The 14,275-nt window shown below is 45.7% G+C and overlaps 1 protein-coding gene across 1 annotated transcript; it reads left to right on the top strand.

Moving 5' to 3' along the window:
• Positions 1 to 4,492: 4,492 nt before the first annotated feature.
• LOC127310857 (uncharacterized) lies at positions 4,493 to 6,219 on the top strand. Its single transcript, XM_051341488.2, has one exon. It carries the CDS (start codon positions 4,501 to 4,503, stop codon positions 6,217 to 6,219), a length of 1,719 nt encoding a protein of 572 aa, XP_051197448.2. The 5' UTR covers positions 4,493 to 4,500.
• Positions 6,220 to 14,275: the final 8,056 nt, after the last annotated feature.

The following is a 14,275-nucleotide window of genomic DNA, read 5'->3' on the forward strand; positions in this document are numbered from 1 at the left end:
GATAGGAGGCAATATGCAGAATACAAAAATAAAAGAACGGTTGAGCTTGCAGGTGGATATAGAGAGGGCTAGAAAGTAAATTATACATCAATAAATAGGGACACAACACAAGCACGAATACGATTGGATATCGCCTATATCATACTCCCTCTTTGCCAAAATGTAGTGCATATAAGAATTTTAAAAATCAAATGACATAAAGTTTGATCAAGTATCTAAAAAATATCAACAACTAGAATACCAAATTCACACCATTAGATTCCTCCTGATGTAAATTTTCATATGGTATATATTTTGGTATCGTAGATGTAGATAATTTTGTCAAAAAAACTTGGTCAAAGTAAATATCACTTGACTTTTTAAAAACCTTACATGAACTACATTGTGGTAAGGAGGGAGTATTTATTTTCACATAATTTTCTAAATATACTGTTTGGATAGAAAATATCAGATAGAATACACACACAGAGAATGTAGGTTACAGATGGTATATGAAATATAGATTTCAGTAGAGTAACAAATAGTCATATATTACGTAAAATACATGAACCATGCACACTCATAGAATAGGAAACACCCTATATCCAAAATGGATTAATATGTAAAATTATAAAAGACAAATTGGTTGAGTCCAACTAACCCAAGATTGGTAAATGTATCGATTGATGTTGATAATACAAAATAATATAAGTAAGCACTATACCATTCCCGATACCAATGATGATGTTAATGTATAAATAGGAAACAGTGAAGGTTTAGCAGATTGGTCCTACGAAGGTAAGGCGCGAGTTGTCTACATCAACGAGACGAGGATGATATGCATCAGAGCGGGAAGCCACACAACCAAAAGGAGGTATCAAGTCGAGTATGTTCGGTTGTGCTAAGCATAACCAAATTAAGCCGAACCAAAAATAACCCAATCGAAACTTTTTTGATAAGCTTGCAGCTAGCTGAAAAAAATGTAACAGCTACTGTTAAATTTGTTTAAAACCAAAAGAAAAATGTTAAACAAAAAAACCGTGTGTCTCCCACCCTAACCAAACAACACCCAAGACTCCACCTCTCAGGACATGGCCATGTGTCTTCTCTACCTTTGCACCAATGCATTAACACGAGTGGTGGAGCTAGCTCATTATTACAGTCTAGGCAAAGTCTAAGTAAAATTAGCTTTCTCGGTGCTTGCCCCATACGAAATCTTATTTAGTGCCTCACTTACCAGTAGCACTTAAGGGGAAATCACCAGCTTAGCCCGGGCAGCTGCCCGGGCCTGCAAGGCCTTGGCTGCGCCCATGATTAACACACACGCTCACCCACATAGCTGTAAGCGGATGCGCAACCTAGTCGTTGTAGCTAGGTCCCACACCAGCTCTATGTCGTCTGCCTCTTAGGCCTCCGCCACGGCGGTGCTCCTCGAGCTTTCATCTTGCTTTCTTCAGTGCGTCTCCGCTCCTCTGGATATCCAAAACTAGCATTCCGACAGCTCCTCCACCCTCAATACCTCCACGGATAATAAGACGAGGACACCGGTGGAGAAGATCATGGCAACCATAGGCACAAATTGCTTGTGGACCATGTCTGCCCCGATGGACACGAGCATATCACGCCAGGCACCTTTGCAGTCTCCGTGTGCGGATATTCGAGGGCGCCCGTAGTACCTCCTGCACCCCTGCCTCTAGTATTCTTCATCTTGATCAGGCCACCCCTGGATCCTGAGCTTAGACATGTCCACGGGGAAGGGCCTGCGAGCACAATAGGGAAGCAATCGACGTTCCTCTCAAAGTTGCACCCCTATAAATATAGTACATCGATCATTTGATTTTATTCACTGACAAGACCATCAACATCTTGATATGTCTAGTTATAAAGAATGATATTTGATGTGATCTAATAATCCTGTAATTTTCAACTAATTGGTTGATACATCCATTTGTACAACTACCTCGTTTATCTATTTTCACGTGTGTATTATAAAAAGAACTCCCTTCAAGCAAGGTTCGGTACTACTGGGGTGCTATGGTGTTACCGATGTACGGTAAGACCCCAAAAAGATCGGTGGTAATAGCTATCGTAGAAGTTGTCTATAGACAAACTCGTAAATTTCAGAACTAAAATTGATGTATAAATCAAAAAGGAGCCTCAGACCCCGGCCTCTGCATCGAACAGATGCATACGACAACAACTTTTTAAGATCGAATATCCAGAAGAAAATTTGCAGGATCCTGGTCACCCAGTAACCATGCATTCTCGTTGATCCTCCAGGGAAAGAAAACGCCATAGGTGAATTCAATGTGCAACTATATGGATAACCTGCATAAAATTTGTAGATTCTTTCTGTTAAACACAATATCATTTATACAATTTCAAATCGATCAACATAGAACTGAAACACGAATGGAAATTTTAGCTTTAATCTTCTTGTCGATACCATTTTGCCAATTTCTAAACATATTTATGATATTGGATGGTGGTGGAATATCATAATTGACATAAACAACTTTCCATACTAGTCTAGCAAAAGGACAGGAAATAAAAAAAGATAATTCGCGGTCTCCGCTGAATTGCAAAAGGAGCATTTCTTACTCCTATTCCAATTCCTTTTATCTAAATATCACGTGTGAGTAGAATTTTTTTTGTTTAGGAACCACATGAAAATATTTAACTTTAGTGGGATTTTCAACTTCCAGGAATACTTTTTAAGAAAACATGTATGATCATTCATTAAATCCGCTTACAATGATTTGATAGTAAACACGCTAAATGATGCTAATTTCCTCCTCGAAATAGGCTTTCGCCCCGCTATATTAATATAGCAACGAACTGATACAAGATAGAGACCACCGCTGGGGCAAACAGCACAACAAAGCCCAAAAGAAAACACAAGAAGAAGCAAAAAAAAAAAAGGGATGACAAAGTCGGATCAACGAAAACACTAATGATCCGCAACCGCTGCGCCCTCCGGAAGATTCCCACCACGAGCTTAGCCCTCCGAAGCGCCGCATACCAAGGCAGCACCTTCAAGAAGGGATGCGACGATGACGACGCTGCTGCCCGGACAAGCCTAAGGGTTTCCCCCGGTATGCGGAAGGAAAGTGGGAAGGGGAAACCCCGACGCCCCTCAAGAAGGAATGGTGGCGCCCGTGAGCGTCACCGCGTCGGTGTCGGCCGTCGACAAGGAATTCTCCCGTCCCCCAAAGTCCCACGGCCCCGGACACTCCGTCATGCTCCGCCAACCACGCCGCCCACCAACTCGCGCCACCACGGTCACGCAACCACCACCGCCATCTCACCGTGACCCACTAACGAAGACCGACGAAACCGATCGGAAACACCCCGAGCCGAGGAGAGCCTGGACAGCAGCCACGCGGGAGGGCGCAACCTCCACCGCCAGCTGCGGTGACAGACCGGACGCAGCTACAGGAGCAAACCAGTCCCCTCTGGCCCGGCCGAGCCCGCCGGGCTCGTGAAGCTCCCGTGGCCGCGCTGCAGTCCACGCGCCGCCGTCCTAGCCACCCTTAGCAAGAAACGCTCCACCAGCCGCCGGGAGCAGGCCTCGGGATGCCAGACCTGGCCCGCCCAAGCCCAGATGGGGCCAGATAGGCCCAGATCTGGGTCAGGGCCGCGCCATCCGCGCCGCCGCTGACCACCCTGCCGCCCCGCCGCCAAGGGGCCGCGCCGTCGCCATCACATCACCCAGCGCCGCCGCCACCCGGGAGGAGCGCCGCCGTCGCCGGAACCCTGCCCACCAGAACGCACCGCCGCCGGCCGGGGGACCCCGCGTCGCCCGCCTCGCGCGCGGGTAAGAGCATGTCCGCCGCCGCCGGCACCGCACGGGGCTTTGCCCGGCGGCCTGCGCCGACGGCGGCGAAGGGGAGGAGAGATGGGATCGAAGCCTGGCGGCGCTAGGTTCTGGGCGTTCGCCCGACTCCGCCTGCGGGGGACGGAGCGGAGCGAACCGTTTTTTCGTTCCAACCACCAATGATGCTAATTTCCATATAAAAGAATCCGGTTCATTGTTTAAAGACACCATCATCAAATGTCTACATAAGTGAATCCAAGAATTCGACTTATTACTTGTCACGAGTAAACCTCATATTTACGGGAACAGGTGACAAAACACTTGCAACAGTAACATGCTTATGTTACATAATGTTGAATAATGTAGGGTACTGCTGAGCTAACCGTGAAAATCCTAGCCAAATATATATTCCCAGAAACGGATTGTGATTAGACCTGGAATCTTGGATAGGGCAGGGCGGGGTGCGTTTGGTGATCTTCCCACTTTCTTTGTTCAGTGCTGTTTCATGCCGCCATTTGTGGCCGTGTCAGCTGTCGCGGCATTAACGAAGCCATTTCCAAATGCGTACAGATGAAGAGAGCAAACATTGGTGTATGCCAGAGTACAGAACGTCTGCTCGACGTTTGACGCCAATCCAGCCACTATATATATATGATGCGATCGAGTGTGATAATCTGCACACTGGAGTCTCCCTACTCAACCACATGTCACTCACCATGTCTCCGACTGGGGACATGACGAGACCAGGCCAATCGCACCTCGCCGGCACTGCCGCGTTCTTCATGCTGCTGGCCACCATCACCGGGATGGCGGCTGCCGAGGTGCCCTCCTCGGAGGTCGATGCCCTTCTGGCATGGAAGGCCAGCCTCGTCGATCCAGCCGCGCTGTCCAGCTGGACCCGGAACGCCCCGGTCTGCAACTGGGTCGGCCTGCTCTGCAATGCCATTAGCGTCGTAGAACTAGCGCTCCCAGGACTTGGCCTATCCGGTGAGCTTGGGACACTCGACATGCAGGCGCTCCCGGCACTGTGGGTGCTGGACCTCAACGGGAATAACCTTGGCGGTGATATCTCGGCTAGCATCTCGCGGCTGCACTCCCTCCAAGTACTCGACCTCAGCAACAATAAGTTCAGCGGCTCCATCCCGCCAGAGCTCGGTGACCTCAGCAGACTCTTCCACGTACGACTCTCCCACAACAACCTCGCCGGCGACATCCCGCACCAGCTATGCAGGCTCCTCTCCATCAAGGTACTGGACCTGTCGAACAATCGGCTCAGTGGGGAGCTCCCAGGCTGCTGGTGCAGCCTCCAAGCTCTGCGGCTCATCGACCTGTCCCAAAACCAGCTCACCGGGAAGCTCCCGGACTGCTGGTGGAACCTACAGTCGCTGCAGTTCATGGACTTGTCCAACAATTCCTTCTCAGGTGAAATCCCCGCTGCTAACACAAGCCACAGTTGCTCTCTATCGTCACTTTACCTAGCACAAAATAGCTTCACGGGTGCCTTCCCAACAGCTCTACGGGGTTGCAACACACTGGCCACTCTGGATATCGGGAACAATAGGTTCTTTGGTGATATCCCAACATGGATTGGGAGTCAGGTGCCATCATTGACAATCCTTAGTCTTAGATCAAACAACTTCACCGGAGCAGTACCTCCAGAATTATCATTCCTTCCGAAACTTCAGCTGCTCGATGTGTCAAACAATATCTTGACCGGGTCAATTCCAGTGGCCTTCGGCAGCTTGAGCTCCATGAGGAATCCAAAGTTTCCAAACAGTATATCGGTCTGGATACCGGAGGAGAGCCCTCAACGTTCAAAATACCCGGATAGGATTGACATAATCTGGAAGGGGCGAGATATTGTTTTCCAAAGAGGGCTCCACTTACTAGCCGGCATCGACTTGTCCGGTAATTTGCTATCACAGTGCATACCTAAAGAGCTACTCAACCTTCGTGGCCTCCGGTTTCTAAACCTATCAAGGAACCATCTCTCGTGCAGTATTCCTGAAGACATTGGTAGGTTGAGTTTTATCGAGGCCCTGGACCTATCATCTAATGAACTTTCAGGATACATTCCTCCCAGCATCTCTAGCTTATCGTGGCTCAGCATATTCAATGTTTCTAACAATCATTTGTCAGGCAAGATACCTGCTGGGAGGCAGATCCAGACTTTGACAGACCCATCGATCTATGCCAACAATTCTGGGCTTTGCGGATTTCCTCTTGACATTCCATGTGCAAATACTTGGCTTGCACCGGATGAGAGAAACGGTGAAGCGGAAGACCATTGGATATACTATTGTGTGGTTGCTGGGATTGTGTTTGGCTTCTGGCTATGGTTTGGATTGCTCTTTACATTTAAGACATGGAGATATGCTTTTCTCTTCATTGTCGACGGCATACAATTTAAGATTATGAAGTAGTTGCCACATTAGTTTTGTTCTATTCAAACACCGGTTAAATCAACAAATTTTGCGTTTTCACCTAAGATAATGTTCGAGGTCCCAAAACAGTGTCTTCAACAAAACAATTTTCATATACTACAACAAATAAAAGTCAGAACTTAGATTTCCACCCTGCGAAGAGGATAAAAAAATGAAGTTGTCTAATGTTGTCGCCTCACTTGCTGATACCGCTACAGCAAGTCAACAAAAAACAGGCTCTCTTCATCGCATCCAACATTTCCTCTCCCCCCGACATTATTTAGCAGCCTCGAACTCAACATGTGCCACAAAATTGCAGCCATCATGACATTCTACATCTGTCAACACCATGTAAATATAGACTATAGACGTAGAAATGTTCGATAGTGTCGACCAAAAGTGGAGCTTCACGCCACATGCTGATGATTGGATCTGCACGGTACCCATCGGATCCAGCGATCAAGGGGCGCCGAGTGCCAATCCGTGTATCTCTTGCGGAAAAGTCCGAAACTCGTCGGCGATAAGATTGAGGAGGATCAATAGTGAGCAGATCGGTGACTACAGTCTTTTCCCTTAGATGGTTCTTTCCTTCCTCGTTTTTAATCATTTCGGTCAGATGTGATTTTGTGAAGGCCCAGGCCAGTGGTGTTGCCTTTTACCCACACCGATGGCATAATATAGCCGTTTCTGGACCAACATGCGAACTGAGCCTACATAATTGTTAGTTTGATAATAGGAATATATTAAGGGAACCACTAAGAATCGGCATCCGATAGATGCCTTTGCATCGGACCAGTCTCTAGCCGTTCTATAGGAAGCACCGCGGACGTTGGATTCTCAGCGAGGCCCCGCTCAACTGTTTCACTAAAACGATAGAGGGTCTAACTGCATGCATCTCTGTAATAAGTGCGCGTTGCTAACCTTCCTCAGCAGAGCGCCTAATTAGTGGGATATGAATTAACTGCTCCCAATCTGACTCTTGGAGATTTTTTGAAAACAAATCCTGTTTCGTAGGAAACTGACAACGTCAGCAAAATTTCAGGCATGGGCATTTGCTTCCGTCTGGCAGGAATTTTTTGTTTCCAACTTTATTTAATTTAGCTTCCTTTCAAACTGAATTTTGCTTCCATTGCAAAATAATTTCGTTTCAATCTATATATGTATATATATTTTAAGCATACCAGACTATGTTTCTATGGACGACTATTGAATACTGCTCCGATGGTGAATGGATTTTTAGATGGAGCTTAAAAAAACGTGTCATGTATACTCATGTGTAGTATGTGCATTCAACATTAGTGCATTATTATGTTTGAACCATAAAATTTACATTTTGGTACATCACATGTTTCGGAGAACATAATATTTGCTTCCTTCAAGTTGCCAAAATACACAGTTCATACTTTCGTATCACATATTTCCTACATTTTACAAATTTGCTTCATTTGAAAAAATAGTGATTCATACATTCACTTGACATATTTCGGACAACATAAATATTTTGCTTCCTTCAAAGTCGTTAAAATACACAGCTTCATACTTGAATATCACATATTTCCTACATTTTACAAATTAGCTTCATTTGGAGGAAAAAAAAAAGTAGTGCTTCATACATTCACTTGACATATTCCGGACAAAAGAAATATTTTTCTTCCTTCAAGTCGTTAAAATACACGGCTTCATACTTTCATATCACATATTTCCTGTATTTTACAACTTTGCTTCATTTGGAGAAAAAAATTAGTGCTTCATACATTCACTTGACATATTTCGGACAATTGAAATATTTTGCTTCCTTCAAGTCGTTAAAATACACAGCTTCATACTTTTTTTAGATTCAAGGCTCCACGAGCCCGACTTTAAATTAATAAAGCCCACATCGGCCAGAGTTTACAAAATGCTGACAGAACAGCTTACAGGCGACGAAGAACAAGTACTAAAAAGAGAAAAAGACATTGAAGCGAAGCTTGATCATCGACGCCATTGTCCCGCGCAGCGATCTGACTGAAGAGGAAGCGAGGTTCTGGAAGCACGCCACGGAGGACTCGTACCATCGTCGAACACCATAGGAAAAACACAATGCCAGTCGCTCCACCTCCGAAGAAAACACCCTGTTTTCTCGCCCCGGATTGGGGGGCGCCGCACCTGTCAAGAGGGGGATCTGCTCACCCTGAGCACGCCTGGGCAAGGATATGAGATTGGGAAGACGCTGAACACCGCCTCATCGCGTCACATTCATACTTTCATATCACATATTTCCCGTATTTTACAAATTTGCTTCATTGTACACACTCAATTCATTTCCTTCCGTGTGTGGAGACATCAATCCAGAAGGCCGTAGCTCTTGAAAGACATGATGTAGTCAGTCTCCTTTGCTTCTGTGGTTTGTCCTCCACTCCCCGTGGACCATAGTCATAGGTGCCGAGATGAAATTTGTTGACGATTTGGGTGGGGTCTGGAGGAAGGGTGCAGTCCCGATCCTGTTGATAGCATCCAGATAATATTCAACAAAAACCGCCTCAAGAAAGTGATCAAGCACCTATGAAATCGTGTACAAAAATCATAGCATAGGGCACTTGCAATTACCTACAGCCTGGTCCGCTGGTCGTGTATGTTAGCTATAATCTTAGTTTTAAGTAATTAGTATCTGGTCGTAGTTTAATTAGTCTAAACAAGGTAGCTTGATACCCGGACTGCATGTCGTGGCGTTGAGTCCTTCTACTAGACTAATTAGTCTGCAAGTAGTCTTGTCCGGTTGGGAATCAGTTATATGGTAGAAGTTAGCTGAGTTGGGTTCGTTTTGTAGCTAGCCGTGTCAAGTTTGAGTAGGTTTTAGGAAAAAGTCTATTTCAAACCTTGAACTTGTAGAGGTTCGGCGAAATGAACCCCAATGTCGAAATCCCTGTCGTTTGAACCCTCAACTATACAATCCCGGTCTAAATTGAACCCTAGCCCTGTTTGGCGCAATGGGAAAAGAAATAATCCCGGTCAGGAATATCTATTGTTTCACTGGCTATATGGGCCCGCATGTCAGATTCCTTTTCCATCTCTCCCCTTCGTTAAAAAACAGTGGTGGACAGGGACAGGGGTCTCGACCTTCTCACGTCGGAGGATGAGCTCGCACGCCGCCGCCTGCCTAGCTCGGCCGCGACCTCGCGCACCCCGGCTCGGCCGCTAGATTCGGTTTGGAGAGTGCCAGGGAAGGAGCGGCGTCGCTCGGCTTCGCATCCGTGCGGGAGGAGCAGCGGTGGTGGCGTCCGCCAGGCGGGGGATGAGTAGCGCTGGCATCGGTCTCGCGCCTGTGTGGGATGAGCAGCGGCGGTGGCCTCTGCTCGACGGGGGATGAGCAGCGGCGGCCCTCGGCCTCGCGCTCGTGTGGGAGGAGCAGTGGCGGCGCTGGCCTCCGCCAGGCGGGGGATGAGCAGCGGCGGCCCTCGGCCTCGCGCCCATGCGGGAGGAGCAGCGGCGGCCTCCGCCCGGCGGGGGGTTAGCAGCGACGCCGTGAGCCCTCGCAACGGCGTGTTTATGCGATGGCAAAAAAATTACTCCAGAACTGATGTAGAAGACACTTATGATAGGTGGGCCAATACTGTAAGTGAGAGTGCTGATTTAGGAAAAAATTTTTTTTGACATGAATAACTGGTCCAGGGTTCAATTTAGACCGGGATTGTATTGTTCAGGGTTCAAACGACAGGGATTTCAACGTTGGGGTTCATTTCGCCGACCCTCTACAAGTTCAAGGTTTGAAATAGACTTTTTCCTAGGTTTTAGTACGTGAGTCCAAGTCTGAGTCGGTTAGGTATTGTTGGTCGGTGCGTGTATATAAACACAGCCCAGTGTGTTGAGTTTTGTATCGTAAGTTGAATAGGAGAAAATCAGAAAATTAATAAAGAGAAGTTTAGAGGGTGTGACACGCACCCTTAGCGATAAATTTTGTCTCCGCGTTTGTTCGTCTAGTTTGATGTGATTGATCCGTGGGAGAATTCCAACAGTGTAGTCCTTGAATGGATTAAGAGGTTGGCTGGGACACTGGAAGCAAAACTCCGGCCGCTGTTTCGGCCAGAGTATAACCTGATCGACCCTGCTATGCTGCTAGTGACCCCAGTGCGCCGCTGAACGTCATGTGATCGGACGCATCGATCAAGAGGAGGTGCAGTTCCCGGCGAGGGGTGCGGCCGGCGGGGAGAGGTGAGGCGCAGTGGTGAGAGAAGAATCGCGGCGGTGGCCAAGCAGATCCTGTCGGGATGGTGCTTGATTTAGGGAGGTTCACGACCGTAATTTATTGGCTGTATATGTGCGGAAGATGCGAGGTTAGCGGGCAGGGAAAAATCGGTGCAATCTTGCCCGTTGGATGACAACGAGATGGACAGCGTCGGAGGGGTCCGACAAAATCTTTCCCATCGGCCTACGATATATAGTATTTACCATATATTAATATCGTAAAGATATCAATTAAATCTATCATCTGCAACAACGCAATGCCCTAGCGGCAATACAGATGCACACAACCAAAAAAGATAGAAGAATTATAAAAAAAGTCCCACTACATCGATCAATTTCTTGTAATAGCGGCCCAAACACCACAACACCAGAAGTCCATCCTCTCCAAAAGCAACGCCTACAAAAAAGAAACAGTGCGCAAGCATTATCGTCACCTTGATCATAGATCATATACTTTCACCCTGGAAAAAGTCTGCTTTCTCAAAATAATACCTTTAATAAAGTCATTGGTAGACAACCAATTAACGTATGACCTTGGATTTTCACCCTAAAAGTTTTGACCTGCCGGCAGGCCGCCTCTCGCTGCCACGCCGGGCGCAACACCAAACCCAACGCACCCTAGCAGCTGCCACCCACAAAGCACCCACATTGCCCTCATCCTTTGGCGGGATGGGCGCCGCCACCGCAAAACTAATGTGGATATTGTTGGTTTCTCTTGGCTGACTATTAACACCAATTAGGCACCGGTTGTTCGCTGAAGGCTTGTAGCAGAAAATCAAGAGGACCCCATCTCTCTCTTTTTTTGGAATATTCGGTGCAACATAACCTATATTAAAAAGCTGATAGTTGTGTACCTTCCCGGTATTGTTTTTTTCCTCTCAACTAGACTCAATGTGCAACTCAGGTGCATCACATTTGCGACGGACAAAAATCACAGTTGTGTAATGGGAAAAATCTTAGTTGTTGCGATCCATGTGTAATTGAGAAAATTTACAACTCATGTGTAACAGTTAAAACCCATGTGTATATGAGCTGCAGTTGGACACTGTGAGCAGCCGGGCATAGTTAGAGCACCCCCAGCCGTTTCCCCGATAAGGCCTATAGGACGCCTTCTTTTCATTCGGATGGACGAAAACGGCCCAGTCGCGCTCCCGGTTCCTCGTTTTCGTCCGGATTAGGTCTTTCATCCGTCCGGGGAGCTCAAGCCATCCCCGGCCCACCGGGGAGCGCTATGGGAGTCCGGACGAAACAAAAGCGCGCGAAACACCGAGAAAACTTCCCGCGCGGCTGGTGGCCCCAACTTTTCGGCGAGAGAGACCGATCGTCGTCCTCATCGCATCGTCTTCCGCACTCTGTAAAAGCCTGCCCCGGTCAGTCTTCGTCGGACACGTCGATTCCACGCGGAGAGTTAATGTCGTCGCCTCGGTTTCACGCGCGTCGACCTCTATTAATCGCCGAACTACCACGGCTGGCCGCATTCACCCCGCATACCTCGAGGAGAGCAGCGACGACGACATGTACCGGTCGACGCCGCCATGCGCCGGCGACCCTGGCCAGGGTTCGAGCCGCTGGTACGAGGCATTACCGTGCGGATGTCCAGCGGTCGTCGCATCAGCGCCTTGCTAGGCCCTAAGTCGAGGAAGTGAGGATGTCCACTTTCCAGCGACACGGTCGCAGGCCCACAGAAGCATCACCCAGTATTGTGTGGCAGCCAATGATACACAGGTGACATCATCTATGTTTTCGTCGATTGTGGATTCCTTTATAGAAAATTTTGCTGCTAGCTTAGGAAATTTGTAATAGCAAATGGACAATGGAAATAAAATTTATATTATTCCCAACGCTATCATGAAAATGCTCTCCGTTGCTTCAAAATAATAAATAAAATTAGCATGCTCTTATTGCATTGTTTTTGAATCTTCCCCGCCCGATGAGATGTGGGAGATGTGGGCATGGTAATGGTAATGCGGCCACAGGTCACGATTTCTAGGTTGATGGATGAGAGTATTCCTAGGGATGGTATGGTAGCATCTTCGGCAGATGAAACAACCAACGTCTAGATGTTTGATATGTTATAACTAAACCCAGTTGGATTTATTTATTTTAATTGTACTAATGCTGCTAATAAAGAATTGTGTGAAGTTTTGTATGAAGGAAGTTTTCATGTGTAGGGAGAGAAGAATGATGTGATGAGGAAGTATGGATAAAAGCTCAAGTTTGGGGATGCCCCTGAACCCTAAGAAATATTCAAGAAGTACAAGCATCAAATCTTGGGGATGCCTTGGGCATCCCCTCTTCATCTATGCGCTATATTTTTATTTCTTCATAGGCTATATGTTGTTCTTGGAGCGTCTTTATTTTTGTTTTTAGTTTAGTTTAGTTTGTTTGATGTAGCATATGTTAGATCCCGACATATTTGTTTTGGAGAGAGACACGCTCCGTTTTAATTGCATAGAACGATCTAGTTTTCGCTGATATTGTTCTACGAGTGTTCTAGTTTTCTAGTACTGCGTTTAGCTCTTGGTTTTCGATTCTAATTTTGTTCAGAGCTCGTTTGTATTATTTTATTTATGTATGATTATATCTCTGGTCCATATTGTTTTTTATCTCTAAGAGTTATTTTAAATAAGTTGATTAGTGTTGGAGACGAGTAAAATGTTTCATGCTTATAGTGATGCAAAAGGAAGCTTGTCTAGATTGTGGCATGTCATGTTGGATGTAATTTTTGTCATATGCTTAGTATTTATTGTTGTATAATAACTTGTCTCAAATAGATGAGAGTGCATAATGTGCCATTGAAAGAATCATGTGTTGCTTCTATTATAAAAGCATAATATTGTGGTATTCTCCTTTGATGCTTTATTGGGTTGACTTGGCTCATGCTTATACCATGTTATGACTATAACCAGTCAACTAAAGCCTCTATGATCATTTAGTTTTTGACTTGTAATATCACTTTATGCTTTGATTGATATTTTTTTGTCGATATGCATGATTATGACCATTTCTGCTCTCTTAGTTGGTCGCTCTCAGTCTTTTTCTACCCTTCGTCTGTACTGAGTATGAGCTCTACTCTTGCCTCCAACCATCATTAACCAAAGTTTTTCAATTGTGTTCACCATATCTACCTATTAGTATTAATTCTATTCCAAGTAAATTCATCATGTTTTTATTTATCTTTCAAATTAAATTTTGGCATGATAAAATTAGTTAGTAAAACTCTCACGAATTTGATGGCATATTTACTTTATTTGCACTTAATAAACTTGATCATTGTTACTATCTTATGAAATTTATATGTTTGCAAATTGCAAGTTGGGAGTTAGCACAACCATGCTTTCATGGGGAACGCTTTCAACATTGAACTTATTCATATTTAGTTGATATCATGTTCTTTTGTTTATGGATGCCTAGCGGTGCGAAATAAAATGGAAACTTGTAAGTCCATGAAGTTTGTATATGAGTTAGAGAAACGTCTGGGCCGCTAATCTAAGCCATGCATCATTCATGGTGGAAATTTACAGCGAACCATAGTGAGCATTCTATGAAGCATTTTCAATAAAAAGCTATACCCATAGTAAATAAAAATTTTACTGAGATGTTCATTGTCTGTTTGTCTTGTCATTTTGGCATGGTATTGCTCCTATAAGAGTACTTTCATATCATCGGGGAAGAGGTACTCTGTTGGCGGTTCTCGATGATACATGTATACTTACAATGACAAGAATTTGTTTGGGACCTAAGTTGAGTAGCATGAGGTTTAGGTACTCGTATTCAAGGGGCATGGGATTTTCAACTTGTGATTTGTAAAACATATAGCTCATATTTGCCATCA

The sequence above is a fragment of the Lolium perenne genome, chromosome 6, assembly GCF_019359855.2.
Source record: "Lolium perenne isolate Kyuss_39 chromosome 6, Kyuss_2.0, whole genome shotgun sequence".
Lineage (NCBI taxonomy): Eukaryota > Viridiplantae > Streptophyta > Magnoliopsida > Poales > Poaceae > Lolium > Lolium perenne.